This window comes from Xiphophorus maculatus, chromosome 22 (assembly GCF_002775205.1).
Source record: "Xiphophorus maculatus strain JP 163 A chromosome 22, X_maculatus-5.0-male, whole genome shotgun sequence".
In the NCBI taxonomy this organism is placed as follows: domain Eukaryota; kingdom Metazoa; phylum Chordata; class Actinopteri; order Cyprinodontiformes; family Poeciliidae; genus Xiphophorus; species Xiphophorus maculatus.
Window position 1 is genome coordinate 12,292,330 of NC_036464.1, and position 17,511 is coordinate 12,309,840.

The 17,511-nt window shown below is 36.1% G+C and overlaps 1 protein-coding gene across 1 annotated transcript; it reads left to right on the forward strand.

The window, feature by feature from the left end:
• Window positions 1-269: 269 nt before the first annotated feature.
• Window positions 270-12,351, forward strand: bmp5 (bone morphogenetic protein 5). Its single transcript, XM_023327810.1, has 7 exons — window positions 270-1,770; window positions 4,748-4,940; window positions 8,761-8,909; window positions 9,236-9,433; window positions 11,014-11,090; window positions 11,233-11,343; window positions 11,427-12,351. The coding sequence occupies exons 1-7, from the start codon at window positions 1,266-1,268 to the stop codon at window positions 11,574-11,576; spliced, it is 1,383 nt and encodes a 460-aa protein (XP_023183578.1). The 5' UTR covers window positions 270-1,265; the 3' UTR covers window positions 11,577-12,351.
• The last annotated feature ends 5,160 nt before the right edge of the window (window positions 12,352-17,511 follow it).

Genomic DNA, 17,511 nt, shown 5'->3' on the forward strand with positions numbered 1-17,511 from the left:
TTTTCAGTTGTATAATAAATAAAAAAATTGGTTATGGTTTTTCTCCTGCTTCACAGTTTTCTGTAACTTGTGTTGATGTTTCAAACAAGATCACTTTTTCTAATGTGGGGAACGGGTGAGTATTTTTTTTAAGGGATATGAATACTTTTGTTAGGCAGCTGAACTATAGTGGAGACTGCAGACTTGATGACGGTATTTTAGCTTCCACTAGATGTCAGTGCAGGGTAACAGCTCAGTGAGAAATGAAATTAAACGTTTTCTCCATGTGAAAGTTTATTTGTGTCTAACTCTAATGTCGCTTTGTGATTTTCCTCGTGATTGCTTGTTTGATTAGGGCAACCAGAATGCATTTTCTGCATGCTTTTTGTTGCAAATACTTTTCATTGCAATAAATATTTAAAGCTCAGTGTAACCGTTAGATTAATAGTTCACCAAATTAATGAACTCTTATTACGTTTTGTGCCATGGGTATACAACTACAAAACACTTAATTTGAATTCCTCTACGTTTAAAGTACTTACAGTAGGATCAAAAGCATTAAATGCAGCTGGAGCGCTCACCTATAAACACCCTGACTTCACTAAGTTGAGGTGATTAAAAGACTCTGTCATTATTCTTTCACTCGTTAAGACTGGGCTCTCAGATTTCAAGTGTCTCCATTTACAATCCGAAGCCGCCACATTCATCATGGGACCCGGCTGAAGTTTTACTGCGACCGCTAGAGGAGGATGCGAAAACAAGAACAGAGTGTGGGATGGACCCAAAGGGCAACTGTAGCCCCAGTTAGTGCACATTCTCCTGAAATAAATATATATATTATATACGAGCCGGGGCATGACTGGAGTGTTCCTCTGTTTTTATTTTTGACACAGTTCACCACATTTCATCCACTTGGAAACGTATAATCCCTCGACATCCTGGGCGTACCTACCTTTTTTTCATGTCAGAGGAGTAAGGTGAGGGACGGGGTCACCGCTTCATAAATACTCGGAGAATCTGGATAGACCTTGGAGGAGTAAACGGGCCTGCTGCCAGACAAAGTTCTCGCACAGGACAGGAGTACCGATTTTTCCTGCAGACTTTGTACCAAAACAGACTCCTGTCTTACTACCGTGAAACTTGTGGCTCCTCTCTTTTTATGGAAAGTTTATGAATCCGTGTTTGTAGACTTTTAAAGAATTTTTTTTCTTGTTTTTTTTTTTTTTTTGTTCCCTCAGAGATTGCAATGTAGTTCATCCTCATCTCTAAGAGAGCAATTTGCCAGGATGACAGCGCTTTGTACTCCTCTGGGCCGCGCACTTTTCGCACTTGCTTGGAGCAGTCTGAGTTTTCTTTCCTGCGCTCAATGCGCTCTCACTGACAACCATGTGCACTCCAGCTTTATTTACAGGAGGTTGCGCAATCACGAGCGCAGGGAGATCCAGAGAGAGATCCTTTCCATCCTGGGTTTGCCTCACCGTCCGAGGCCCTTCTCTCCCGGAAAACAGGCGTCCTCCGCACCGCTCTTCATGCTCGACCTATACAACGCCATGGCCGTTGAGGAGGAGGAAGGGGTGGCGGTGTTAAACCGGAGCGTAGGGAAGAGCTTCAGTGCCAAAGCTCAAGGGCACTCCAAGAAAAGTTACTACAACCCGCAGCACGCCGGCTACTCCCGTGTGCCGCAGCCCTACAGAGCGGCCCCTCTGCTGGGGCACAGTCCTTCACTAACCACGGCGCACGACACCAATTTCCTCAATGATGCTGATTTGGTTATGAGCTTTGTCAATTTAGGTGAGTGTCTGACTGGCCCGTGCAGTAACGAATCAATTTAAAAAGTTAACAATGACTAACAAAAAATAGGAAACTTTCAACCATGCTCAGATAACAGACGCAGTTCGTTTTTAGTTTCAATTTGAATTATCTTTTCATTTTTCATACGCTCTTGAAGAATTTTAATTATTTCAGATTTTCAAATGAAAATTCTCCTATCCACATTTACTAATGTGTACGAAAAATTGTGGTACATATTTTTTGTTGGAAATCCCGCTGTGTGTCTGCCAATATAAGCTGTTGCATAAACGGCTTAATTGAAAACAGGTCACATAAATCACTTATAAAATAGAATCTTCCCTTCTCCTTCACTCATTCATTTTAATGTAAAATTCAAACACCATTTAAATTTAAGCCTTGGTGGTTGATTTTTTTAAAAAAATCTTTTTAGTTTGACATCATACATTCTAACATTCCAGTTTGATTTGTGCACCTTTCAATGAAAACAGCATTAATGACTGTATTTGTTCGGTAGCTGCAACTCTGAACCCAGTGGTTCAGAGCAGCTTATCAGATGACTGTCTGACCTTGAGAAAATTGATCTCAATTATTTCCTGTTGTTAAAAGAGAGAGATCGCGGTGATATTGATGGATGCCTGCTTGTGAGGTTCTTACATTGTTACAGAGTACTAAAACCATTTGGCAAATTTGTTTGTCTGTCGCCCTGTAAGGATAATTCAACCACATGGTGAATTACTCAGAAGGTCAGAGCGTAAAGATACTATTTTTAAAAATCCCTGGAAATATAAACTTCTTGCGGTGTAACATAGTGCTGGCATATCAGGGTAGAAAATTATATTTTACAGAAAACAGAGCAAAAAATGTCAAAAAAGTGAATGTGAGCAGCATTGCCTGAAACAATAATTCCTCACCTTGGTCTGAGGCCATCTGTTTCCACTTACCACTCTACCCGGGCATGTACGCTGTCAGCCTTGAAAGTTCTGCTCTCATTCTGGGAGATTTTCAGTAACGTTCTCAAAGAGGCTCTTGTATTTATTACAGTATGCTAAAGACGGCGGCGGTCCTCAACTGTTTTTAAAAAAAAACGTTTAGGTTCTCTTTTCATGCAATTAATACTGTAATGAGCCATGAGTCGGTATGCAATTCTCAATGATTGTATTAACAAAAAAATGGTACACAGTGATCTAATCACTTTAATTTAATATTGAAAAACCACTCGTGGTGGTTTTTTCCTAATTTTTTTTTCCTAAAATTATTTTAAAAGATTGGTTATTATGACTACATATAATATTTATGCAACATTTATCTATTTTTATGTTATTAAATAAACTTAAGTAAAAAATATGTCCTAAACACCCATTAAATTTAATAACGGCTTACAATGCTTATTGTGCAGGATATATTTTCTTGCCATTCTTTGCATATTAGTGTAAGACAGTATGTCTCTAAAGCTGATTATATCAGGTTAACTGCTGCAATAGCTAGCCTGCAGTAGGCAGCTGAACAGATATGCTGCTTTAAGCTTAACAACTTTAGTTTGTAAACATTTCCTAAGGTGATAGGTGGCACTTTGTGATTTCTAAACAATGACTACCCCAGTTTTTCCATCCATCCATTTTCTAACACCTTTGTCCCTAGTGGGGTCAGGAAGGTGCTGGTGCTGATCTCCTACCCCAGATTTTATCGACAGGAAAAATCTCCACTAAGCCAAATTTGTCTTTCTTGTAAGTGAGGGAAAGTGCAGTTGCATTCTGCAGCTAGCTGATTAGCAGTGCACAGCAACCGTTAGAAGGACAGCACTGCATTGCATTATGTGCAGTATAGTCCAATCAAATTCTAGCTTATACAGTACTTTCCAGAGCATATTAAAGTATTTTAAACTGTAGGATGGTATTAAGGAGAACTTTGGCAATTGTAACATTTTAAATAATTGGAATACCTTGACTATTAACTAGAACATGCCTAACTATGTTAATTAATTTATTATAATTGAATAGCATTCTTAAAGAGGATTGAAGAGTTGATCCAATTGTCTGTTCTGGTGACTTTACTTAATCAGCAGTTTGCATGCAACTTAGTCTTAGCATGGAGAGAACTTATTGAAGCTTTAGCCATTCAAAGTTAAAAGCTCTTTCCTCTCAGTGGCACTTCTGCTTCAGATTACAGCCTGTGGCTAATTTGATAGAAGTCACTCAGTGGTTTAAAGTCAAGCCTGACCTTTGACTTGGTTGTGCTAAGTAACCACAGGTGCTCTCTCTTGATAAAATATCAGGAAAACACCCCACATGATATCACCACCAATCTCAGGACGTCCGCTGACCTCAGCTGCATTCCTCCTTGCTGTGCTAGTTATGGATGTGAGACAGTTGAGGTCACTCTCTCTAGCTACTTGTTATCTTTCATGCTGTTGCTCAGGTTTTATTGTGTTAGTAAAAATAATTCAAAATCTTTCTCAACATGGGCTATTTCATTTTATTTCCGATTCACAAACGACTCCTTGGGGAATTGTTAGTGGAGGTGAGTTTCAGGTCAGAAATGAGGTCAGAGCAGACACTCACATGGGCTCTGAAGAGTCCTGTCTGTTCTTTTCTTTCTGCTTGGCAGCAGCGGAAAGTGTCTTTAATTGAAATCAGCCTGTTTTTCTTAACTGACAGCCCATTCATCATGGCTGGAGAATGCAGTAAGGCACACAGTAGAGGGCCTGTCTGGGAACTGCTACCTGTATTCAGTTGACTGATTTAATGAACTGGAAAGTGCTTTTGTTGGTACTCAAAATGTTTGGGTTGGATCTTGAATGTAAAAGAAGATGTGATAAATATTCTTTTTTTTTTTTCCTCGTCTGCAATTCATGCTGGCTTTCTCTGTCATGCAACACAAGAAGCAGTTCAGGAGGTGAACTCATATTTTCTGTTGAGATTTACTTGGCAGTAATACAGAAGTTCATCGTAAAATGTTTTTGTTTTTTTTCTTTTCCCAGTGGAGAAAGATAAAGATTTTTCTCACCAAAGAAGACACTACAAGGAGTTCCGTTTTGACCTGACTCAGATCCCAGATGGAGAGGCAGTGACCGCAGCAGAATTTAGGATCTATAAAGACCGCAGTCACGCTCGCTACAACAACATCACTCTGAAGGTTTCCATATATCAAGTTATCAAAGAATATCATAACAAGTAAGTTTAAATCGGTCAAAACACTCACATTAATTTCACTTTCAAATAGAAACTCATAAAAACTTTTGTTTTCTGCCACTTCATTGATTTACTGTGAACAATTTTGTATGCAGTTTTTATCTATGAGTACACCTTACAGCCATTAGTGCAGTAAACTTTTAAATTGTTATCATATATATCATGAAATTTAAATCCAAAAGCCATTTCTGTCATGTAATTGTATTTGTATTCCATGAACTTCAACTGTATGAGAGGAATAATCCTCCAAATCTGCAAAATGCCTTTTGACAAAAATATATATTTTTGTTGAGACCATAAACATCTTATGTATCTTTTGTGGTACACTAAAAAGAGAGATATCATGAGACTTCCATACTATTGGCACATCATAGCTTTTTATTGTTTTTTCTTATTTTGTTCAACACTACCAAAGAAAAGAAATGGCACTTTTGCCTACAATTGTTTTTTTTTGTGAGCCTAAGTTAGTTTTGACAGTAAAACATTTCAAATTCAGAAGTTTAAATAAATGTTCTTAGTATTTAATATTTCAAACATTCAACCTGAATTGAATGTTTTGGGTGTCCATCTACGAGTTTCTGTTATTAATGAAATTCTGTCTCATTGACAGAAATGGTGTAACAGGTTGTTTAGACACACTTTTTCAAATCTGACAAGAAAATTTGACTACGAAGTCTGAGATCAGGCTTTGTGATGGCCACACCAAAACACTGACTTTGGTGTCCTGAAGCCACTTAGTAATTTATTTGGTGACGTAAAAAGTGGACCTATGCAAAAGGAGTCAAATGAAAATGGAGTCAGATAATTTTTTTTGGCAATGCTGAAGATTGCAGAGTGGAGATGATGGTAGGAGTTCACCTATGACCATTGGGTTGCTAGTCTGAACCCCCATTCTTCCTATCTCTGTCATTGTGTCCAGGCTAGACACTTGCATTGCCATTGATGGTGGGCAAACTGCCCCAGGGCAGTTGTGGCTGCAGTGTAGCTTACCACCATCAGCACGAGAATCTGTGAATGAATGGGTAAATGACTGAATGTAGTGTAAAGCACTTTGAAGTCCTCTGGATTACATAAAGTGCCATACATGTATAGGCCATTTAATATTCATCATGTCTATGAGTGAATTTTCAGCCCCTAGGCAAATAAGATTTGTTATAACCTACCATCTTATGATCTTAATTCAGCATCTTCACAAGATCTTTGGGTTTTACTTGGAGTAGATATGCACTTTTCTCGCATAAACAAGGTAATATCTGGGATATAAACCAACTTCTTCTGCAATGTTATTATGGCTGGATATTATCATGGTGTTTATAGTTTGAAATAATTGCTTATTTGATGAATGTGAAACCTTCTACTATCTGGAAATTGTACTCGAGGAGGATCCAGACTTGTGCGGATCTACTCTTCTCTTCCCTTTATCTTGCCTGATGTATGTTTATTGGCAGTTAGCAGGTAGAAATCATTTAAGTAATCTTAAGCGATTGAAACATTTGTTTTGTGTTTGTGTGTGTAGTTTAATATTTAATTTCAGCTGTATCTTTTTGTTTTGATTGCAAAGACCTGATTCAGTATTATTTCACATTTAAGAGGCAGATAATTCCTCAGCTGTTGTCGTTTCCACAAACAACAAGCATCTTTTTATCAGAAACTCTGGTCTCCTTCAAAGGCGCTGTCTGCTTTTATAAATATAGTTTGTGGATAAAGTGAACCCCATTAGCAAGTCGAGCACTTATGTATAGATTGGAAAGTTTGTCACTTGTCACTCAACTTGTGTTGCCTACCGAGCTGGCTGTGTCCCAAATCAAAGCATTAGGTACCACACTTAGGGGTCAGAGGGTTTCTCATGGGTGAGCCCATGGTCAGTGTTTTGCCCACCACCTGCCTGTCTTAAGAATATTCCGTAAGTTTAAAGTATGACATTGCTGAATACACAAGGGTGTGCTTAACAGTGGCCCCACATTTGCTTTCCAAAATGTGTGTGAGTGATTCAAGGGGAGATATGGCCCTCCAGGGAGTTGAAAAGGTCTGAGTCAATGGACTCTGCCATCTTAAAGGTGAAGGGGGTTGAGTTCATGTTTTTACACATGTTTTCAACAAGAAATTTTGATTAGTGTTCACAAGCAGGAGTGAGACTTTACTGATGCTTACAACTCAACAATTTGTATAACTTCATTTCTCTTCATTTCATTGTGAATAAAATGTTTGTTTAATCTAATATCTTTCATTCAAGTAAGTAAAAGTTTCAGTCACCACTAGAATGATAACCTACAATGGCATTGAGCAAACTTGCTTCTAAGCTGAACAATTGTGAAGCTGAATTTTTCTTTAAACTTGTTTCCAGAGTGCATTAGTTCATAAGATAAAATTCTAATAATGCAGGAATTGATGTTGCTGTGCAAAGAGAGGTTTGCGTTTTGCAGCATCAGTGAGGTATTCAAATTAATGCGAAAACAAGAAGAACAGAAATATAGCAAACTACCACAAAATAAATTGCTATTTTCTGCTATATGTCGATTCATATTTGCAGCTTATCTGCATAAGATTTTTTTGTTTTCTGCTCTTTCACACAAGTGGTGTGAAATTACCTTTGCTCCCAAAATAAACAATTAATAACCATTTATGGTTGGAAGGCTTGAATAAGTATTTTATATACAATCACTTAGCATAGAGTTAATGTTGGTTTTTAAAACTGGGAATCGTCTATCGTAATATCAGTCTTTGGTTAAAAGATATACAAAAACTACAGAGAATGAAAAGTGTCCTCAAGATGCTGTATAGTGCATCTCCAATATTGTTTGTTATTTAAAGATTGTAGAGAGAGCAAAGCTTACACACTCACTGACATAACTGTCATCTTGCTGAATCACCTAAGCCACTATCCTCATAAAAATTTGGACAAAATACAGAAAGGAGCCTACATTTAAGGTGACAACACCTTTATAGTCTGTCAAATCAAAGTAACTATTGTCACTCATCTTTGCGGATCAAACATCGTCCACAAATCTTTCTAAGTTTTGCTTCTGAACTCAATTGATGGCAAACAAAACCAAATTAGGAGTTCAGCTTAGTAAATGGGGAAGTATTTTTGGCAACGCCAAGTGTCATTACGTTATATTTGTTTCCACCACCACAGTTTTTCTTATTTGATCAGTGCTTCTAACCATTCAATAAGGAATAAGAAAAAATGTTTCCTCATAAATATGGTCATTCGATCAGTAAATGTTCACTGTAACGGTTCAAATTACAAAACAAGGTAAACTTGTTTTTTGCCCCTTCTAGAGGAAGTTCAACACTTAGTGCCTCAAAAGAATTAATCTAGAGTTTTATTTCACCTTTGAAAAACATATGACTAGTTCCAAAACAATTGAGACCACATGGAGAACCTCTGTCTCCAACCAACTCCGTGAAACCACAAAAAACTAACAGCTGCTGCCTTATCCGATCTGCCACTTGAAAGGAATCGAACAAAAACTGTAGAAGTTTTGCTTAATTATAATTTCTCAAAGAGAATGGATGATTGTTGCCTTCTGTTAAGCTCATGGTAAAATACACAAAAGCTAAAGTACATGATTCATTGTCCTAAAAATGTTTTGTTCATCAAATGGCTTTAGTATTGGCACAGATCTTACCTTATAAGTGCAATTTGTCACAGCACGCAACTTTTCAACAATAGCTGCATGTGTTTCAGTATAGTTCTCACTGGCAGATCTTTGAAAAGACATGCTTAAAAAGCAAAATTTTTAAGCACTTTTTTTAATATATTAAAAAATATGGTTCTTTTGCTCTTTTGTACTTCCAGAGATGCGGAGACATTTTTGCTCGACTCCAAAAAGGTGCAGGCGTCTAACGGGGGCTGGCTTGTGTTTGATATAACAGCCACCAGTAACCATTGGGTGATAAACCCACAGCAAAATTTTGGTCTTCAGCTCTGTGTGGAAATGATGGATGGTAAGCAAAGCTAATTCTGCTTTTCACAACATTTTTTGGGATCATTCTATAAAAAAATTATCTTTATATAATCCACAGATTTGTTTTGGGCCGCAGAAAAAGCTTGAGTTTCATCTTATGATTTAATCTACATGTCAACATTTTATATTAAACAAAAATATAACAAAATAAAGTATCATTAGACCTCTGAGAAATAGACATAGATGGAAAATCACCACAGACTCATCAAATGTTTTAGGCATTGTTATTACAGGCTTAAAATAAAAGAAATAATGAAGTGTCCCATTTATTTTAAATGGTTTTTATTTATTATTTGTTTTGTAAAGGAAGGAGCATCAACACAAAATCTGCTGGAATCATCGGGAGGAACGGGCCTCAGTCCAAACAGCCATTTGTCGTTGCTTTCTTTAAGGCCAGTGGAGTACTGCTCCGCTCTGTGAGAGCTGCTGGCGGAAAGAAAAAGAACCACAATCGCAATAAATCAACTAATCAACAAGAATCATCAAGGATGCCAAAACCTGGAGGTGTGCAGTGAGCATGCATTTATGATGATAAAACATTTTTAATGATTTCTTTATCATATGAAATAATTGATAATGGTGTTTAAAAATGTGTAAAAAGCTTTAAAATAAATGTGTCTTTCATCAAAAAAAACCATTGTTTCACCCCAAAATGTTATCCTGGAAAGCAAACGGCCACTAATTTCAGCACATTTATTTAGTTGGAGAGAAAAATGCCAGAGTAAGAACATTTAGCAAAATTCCCTATGCCACTATTGGCATTGTCAAAATTAATTTGAAAATGCACACATTATCAAAGTATTTGTTCAATGTATGCTTTAATTTGATCATAGTACCTTTAAGAAGAAATCTATTACTAGTTTCAATATAATTAGAAGCAACCCTCAACTGTATATATACAATTACCGGGAGCGATGTAAAATATCTGGAAGTGTGACAAAATGATTTGATGAGAACCAATCTTTATCTAATTACATAGAAATATAGAAGATAAAAAAAAATCCAAATCAGAGTACCAAATCATCAATATACTACACATATGTAGGGAATAATTATAGATGACCTCTCTCAAAGATACAAGAGTTTATTATAAGAATTCCAACTTGCAGTCAAATACTTTATTCAACAAACTCACTATGCTAGTAATACTCAAGCAAACTAGTGGATTGAGGAAAAGATTAAACTATCACTACTAAAGGTAAAAATAGAAAAACAATGACTTTTAATAGTCCAGACTTAGCAGACAGCATTATATGGAACTGGCTCTTAAACTTCAATGTTTTACTGCATCAGGAAGGGGCACATTACTTTTCAGTGATCTTGTTTGAGTGCCCCCAAATGTTCAAGTAATTATTACATGAATTAATAAAAAAAAGTAAGTCAAGTTGCCTTTAACTGGAACCGTGTGGAGTTTCGCCATGCTGAGTTGAGTAAATCTTAGGGTGTCTGCACATGGTTTCATGACCTAATCGTGTTAGTAATGTAACGTTTTGGGGTGGCCATGGTAAAGTTCTGATCTCAGATCCATAGAAAATTCACTGGCAGAGCTGAAGGTTCTTTCTGAGCATGGTGGCCTAAAAAACTGACTCAGTTTCTGCCCTTTCTGGAAGAATGAGACACATTTCTGGGAAACTCATAGGAAGTTCATATAGTTTAAAAGGTGATTCTTCCAAATGATAAGGAAATGCATGTAAATTTCTGATTTTGAAGTAAGCAAAAACCATTGTTCTGGCATTTTGCAAATGGGTCTAATTTTGGATATTGTAGCTTACCCAACACAAAAAACATTTTACTGATTTAATTGACAGACTGTTGAGAAAAGGGTTATACGTCTCCTTAAAAAGTGAGGGTAAATTTCTGGTTTTAATTACATGTGCAGTATATCTGAGAGGCTCAGATCGCATGTATTCAACATGAGATGAAATTATGTATGTTACAAGAAAATGCATATAGAAAGGCGATCCTGAAGCTGTGTTTGCATGATACAGAGTTTATACCAATGCGACTGACAGTTGTAGTGATTAGTATATGATGCATTATTTCACTAATTGTACTACTTCTGTGTTGATCTTTTTTTCCCTTAGACTATAACACAAGTGAACAAAAGCAGGCCTGCAAAAAGCATGAGCTCTATGTCAGCTTTCGAGATTTGGGGTGGCAGGTAAGACACAAAGATTTCAAATCTCTTGTAAAACAATATTGACACAGTTACCACATGGTGGTCACATTAAATCATATGAATATGGAAAACCAAATCCAGGCTATAAACTAGAGAAGCTAACTGTTGTACTTTTTTTGCCAAGGATTGGATCATTGCACCGGAGGGCTATGCTGCTTTTTATTGTGACGGCGAATGCTCTTTTCCACTTAATGCTCAAATGAATGCAACAAATCATGCTATTGTGCAAACCCTGGTAAGTGCTGTTTAAAATGCATTGTACATGTGCTTAGCCTTACAATATTTTTGCCATTAAAAATTCATACTTCTTATTTATAGGTTCATTTAATGTTTCCTGATAACGTGCCAAAGCCCTGCTGTGCCCCAACCAAGCTCAACGCAATATCAGTGCTGTACTTTGATGACAGCTCTAATGTTATTCTGAAAAAATACAGAAATATGGTTGTCAGATCATGTGGGTGTCATTAGTTTTGACGCAGTTTAATTTTTGGAGCCTGAAATGGAAATTGCTGGAAAGCACATTTGCTGCAGGTGTGATTTGATGTACAGTATTATGTATATAAGGTTTTCTTGGTTAATTTATTTCCCTTTAAAAGAATAGCACTGAATACTGTAATATTTAAGTGATTAGTACAAAATGATTTGAATTTATGTTCATAATCTTTTCCCTTCTGTGTCCTCTGGCATATATATATACATATATATTTTTTCTGTACATCTTCTATGATCAAACACTTCACTGGAGTCATTGTGACATCTTTGCCTTTTTCATTTAAGTTGTGAAATTGTGCTGTAAACTATTTAATACAAAAATTCACTTTTGTGGTAAATTCTGTGACAGATGGTTGTTGTTTTGGATCATTCCTAAACATACAAATTGGTGTTAACAATATAAATTTCCTTAGCAAGGGTTTGAGCTCTGTGTGAGACCTTGTCAGTGTTTTTAAAAATGTGTCATTTCAAGTCTGACTTATTTCACCAAAAGTGCCACATAAATAGTTCTTTTTTTTTTTTTTTTAATCAAATATGTATATAGTTAAAATTTTAAATACAAGAGCTTTACCATCTATGTTATTTCAGTTTCTGCTCATGTAATATTCCACATCTAAACACTGTCATTTTTCTGTGAACATCCTCATTTCAACAACCATCTTAGTGCCACACTAACTTCATTTTGTGTTTAGAAAGCATCAGGTAATGATATAATGTTTTGTATGTTTAATAAATATTCCATTAGAAACATTTTTTCCTTTCTCTCATTGTCTCCACAGCTTTTCTTACTCACATTATCAACCTAAACTTGTTAAACATTTGCAAATGTAGCCCTGAAAGAAAAGTCTTCTACACTGTATACTCCTACCAGATGTAATTCGTCCAGACCTTTTCAAACTCATCTTGTACGCCTTGTACTCTTTTGGGAGCTCTCTCACTGTTGTGCACTCTGTTGCTGGACTACCGTCTCAGATTTATAAATGTTTAACAAGCATGATATAAACTGCTGACATGTTCTTGCAGAGCGGTAAACCTAGTTGTAGTAGTAAAAAAAGAATGTGATCTTAGTGACTATACTATGATTACCTTTAAGCCTTAAGGTTAAATGACTTTATTGGGACTTCATATGATGGGCTAACACAAAGTTGTCAATAGCTGATGTGGAAGGAAAAAGATTCATGGTTTTTAGAGTCTAAAACAAATCCAAAGTATGGCATAGATTGACTAAATACTACTTGCTGCATTTTTTTAACTTCAGGCTTTTGGGGGTATTTCTTTACCAGCTTTCCAGATTCATTCAGATTTGTTGCGGACAGTCGGTGAACAAAAATGTGGAAGTCTTGTTACAGATTCCCAACTGTAGAACTAGACTTTTTCTCTAAAAAAGAAATATGATGGGATCTAAACTAATCACTTCATATTTACTCAAGTCTCAAGATTTTTACAGCTTTTCCAAGATTGTAATATATTTAGCTTCATCCATTTTGACATAAACCCTAGCCTTTTGTCCATGCATAAAAAACTCCTTCGCACAACACAGATCCACCTTTGTTGTTTATCTCTGCAGTGCAAACTGAGTTAAAACAGGTTATTGACTCCTATGGCTGAGTGTTTCATTTTAGGTTGGATGAAAGGACATGTCTTAACAGGTGTGCACTTGTGCCAAAAACACATTCATCATTACTCATTCAGAATTTTTGTAAAGTTCAATGTGCACTACCACTTTAATGCATATCGGAAAACTGTATATTTTATATTTTTCAGCCTTTTTAAAGCTTAAACTAACCTGGAGTGGGGGTTATTGCAGTTTCCTTTCTTTCAGAATCAGCATAACTTCCAGAAAAATGGGCCAAGGGATTGAATTGCTTCCAAGGGAGTATTCTGATTACTTAGGGACTTCCAATGATCCTGGAAATGTAGAGATTAGCTGAAGGTTTAATATTTATTTACACATCTGTGCTGACCTTCACTGAACACAGTATATGTACTGTCAATTTTTTTTTCCTTCGCACTTCACCCTAGTTTTCTTTTTTTTTCTCCAGCATGGCAGAACATTGAGTAACTGTATTTCACTTAATTAAAAGCAGTGGCTGACATGCCCAGATGTTATGTAGGCTCCATCTAAAAGAAGTGTTGACATTCAGTGAATAGAAGAGGCCACCTGCTAGCTTAAACTTTTGGCTTGAGGCGTGATTTGCATTCCTGCGGCCTGTTGCCTGGCATGATTACTGCTCACAATTTACAATCCCATCTACTGTTTAAATTCCTGGATTTTTTTTTCCAATTCAGTTACATTTCTTAAGTGTCAGAAATACAGGAAGTGCTGTGAATGAAATTCTATTAGTTTACCACAGAAGCGCACAACCTTTATGACTTTGCTCACATAGAGAAAGGTCAACAATGCAAATTCATAGTGCAGAATAATATTGTGACTCAATAACAAACTGCAGTGAATCAGAAGTGCCTTTACATTCATCCAGCCAATGGGAAGCCATGCAACATGCTAGAAAAGGTAAAGACGCTGGAATTTTTACTTTATACAAACCACTTCTTCAATCTTTACTTTTTTCATTAATTATTCCACAATTAGTTTGAATTGTAATGAGCCTTGCACAAGTACTTATATCCACTGAACATTTTAACATTTTGTCACATTACTACCATGAAGTTCAATATATTTTATTAGAATTTGATGTGACAGTTAAACACAAAATAATTCATGATGAAGTGAAAGGACAAGGATACAAAATGCCCTGTAGTGCGAAGGTCTTGGGTTTGAATCCTAGCCCATTAATGTAATGGATGGGGGTACCCATTTAAGCCTTCAAACACACTTTCCATATCTGTGCTTTCTGCTATGCTGGTGTTGTAGGATGACCTGTAGATCACCAACGGGAGATGTGATGCTGAGCAGTGCTGCATGGTGTGTGTCACAGTCATGTTCGGCAACAGCTGTAGACGGCAAAAGGATAAAGTTGTGCAGTGTTTTCCAAACAAGACATATAAGTTGAGTAATGTTGTGTCTTTAAATACAATGGTTTTGTTCTGAATTGTATTTAGGGGAATCAGAGTAAAATAGTATAACTGCAAACAACTGGCTAGGCTTTTCTGATTTTTACTTATAGAAAAAATTTTAAGAAGCATTTCTTTAAAAAGCTTTTTTAAAAATATGCATCCTTTTACCCTGTTTTTAGAATTTTGCGTTACTTCTAAAGCCCGTAAAATAAAACCCCTTTAAAATACATTCAAGTTCATAGTTGTTGTAAAGGGGGTGTGAATACACTGGATAAACACCAAGTTTCCAAGTGCTGACATAATTCATTTTCTTTCACAAATATGTTTAGTCTTATTGAATGATTAAGAAAACAGACACATCCATGTCAGCAGCTGCTAAAAACATGTGCTTTCATTCAGTCAACCTTAACTCTGACCCTTCTGGACCTGGCTGTCTGTCAAAAGCCACAAGTGCTGGAAGATTCAAGTCATTTTTTATTTAATTTAAACCATCTCCAACAGCATTGGATGGACGCTATTCAGTTAATTCAATTCGAAAATGATGACATAGCAGCGGCTAATCTTGTCAGACCACCAACAAGGACAGCATTTGTGCCCGAGGCAACTCAGATGTGCTACACGATATGAGAACCAGAGATTACAGTCATGAATGATGCATTTTCTGTTTCCTCTCTTTTAAACACTAGAACACAGAAATGTCTTACCAACTGTTATTGAAGTAAATTCAGGAAACATATAAATCAGAGGAGCTGAAGTCTTTGAAGGCACATAACAATATAGAAAATATAGCCTCTGACAGTTTTATGCTGTTCTAATTATCTTCCTTTTTCCATTGGAAACATTCTTTGCCTTGTTTAGAGAGTTTTTCAATTATTTGTAGACTTTTCTTTCGTAAACCAATTTTCAGAAAGCTAACATTTGCAGAGGGAATTATCTTACTCTTTCGGGTCCTAAGAGGAGAGTTAAATTATATGCAGATAAACATGGACTGTAAACCATCTTATCAGAGTTCATCATTGATTTTTGGCTAATCTACTATCAGTCCTCTGTTTTGGCAACATAAATGACAGAGATGGTGCTAACTGAAGTAATATTTTTAGACAAAAAATATAAATTATTGTTAATTTCATTTAGTAAATACAGTGTTTCATTGACTTTTCCTGTGTTAACCTGGGATATCTTTCTAAGTTTATTTTCAAAGTGTCACCTTCCAGTCCATTCACATGGCAAGTGAAATTGTATCTAATAAAAATGTTGTGCAGTTTACCTAATTCATCTCACCACATATGGTTCTCCTTATTCGCCTTCTGTGGGTGGGCTATGACTTCCATACAGCTCAATCAGTGCTTCTCCAAAGGGAGACCAGATGGGTCACATTTTTACATGTTGTTTGGTATGACAAGGCTGCAGCAGGACAGCGAGGAATGTGTCCTCACAGAGGGTGGCGCAGAAACGTTGTTATACTTGCTTGTTATTCATATGTGCCCAGAGGGGAAGAGTTCAGAGCTCTCTGAGCTACAATGGAGTATTTATGAACGAAGCTGTCACTTCCCATTAACATTAGTCCTAGCACCTGTGGATTGAAACAGTCTTTGTCTTTAAAATGTGTTTTCTTTTCATTTGGCATTAAAATTACATTTAAATGCATGAGTTAATGCTTACACCCCCTCAGTCAATTCGATAAAAAACACCAGAATTATATTTCATTATCTTGCAAGCCCTATAAAATAGATTTACAGTTGTTGTTTTCCCAATTTCTCTCCACTGCATGCCATCTTTTGTAAAACATATTTTCCTTGAAATACTGTAGAGGATTTAGGTCTTTCATTTTATTTTTTATTTTTGTAGTTTTCTCCAAGCAATAAGAGCTTCTAAAATCATGTGCTATGCATGATCTCTTCTTTATATACAGGTTAGTCATATCCTGTTGTTGCCAAACTATAGAACAATTTACATCAAAGAACACATAAAACTGAATAAGAGGCTTAAAGGTAAAATTCAAACCAAAGCAGACAATCAGGATATTAAACAACTCCTGAGGCCAAAACATGTCTTATTTTAGTCAAGATAATTGATTTAATGGCTGAGATCTTTTATTATACTTCTAAAATAAGCCTTATTATTAAAATCAGGGCATATCTGGACACAGTCCTTGACAATCAAAGCAAAGCAAGCACATCATTAAGCCTTACCAGCTCTTCAACTTTAAGCAAACATTTGATTTATGAATTCTAGATTATATGGATTTCCAAAAGTGCCACCATTAAATCAAAAAGGTTAAATGTTTATTATGGAATTACTGACAGAAAGTTATCTGGAAACTGAATAACTGACTGAGAATAACTTTTTTCATAAAGTGTATGTAAAAAAAAGATCAAGACTAATATTCTGTTTATATTAGTTTTGTCTTAATATATTTTGAGATATAATATAATATTTAAAAATCACAATATACCACAGAATTTTGGGCTTAACTCTGTGTTTAAATGATGGATCAATAGGTGGAAAGACGGATAAAGAGATGGAAAAGGTTTATAACAAATTTAATAGTTTATAAATATATTAAGTTTAGGTAATTTAAGTACTTGTTAGTAAACACATATTAAGAGAATATATGTAAGTATATGATGCAATGCCTTATTTCAAACTGCACTTGCAAAGTGGGAGAAAATGATGCAAGACTCACATCTACTCTCATGTGGACATAGAGCTAAAACCTCAGTGAGTGCCTGGGATACTCTGTGCTGCGATTACCACCATGATAATCTTTACTGCACATGCTGTCTCCAAGGGGAGCTGTGGAAAGTTGACTCAGAGATCTCTTCCTGAACAGCCGTATGATAGTCTTCTAATTGTTTACAGCCTTTATGTATTATTTAGTGAATTTGTGTGTGTT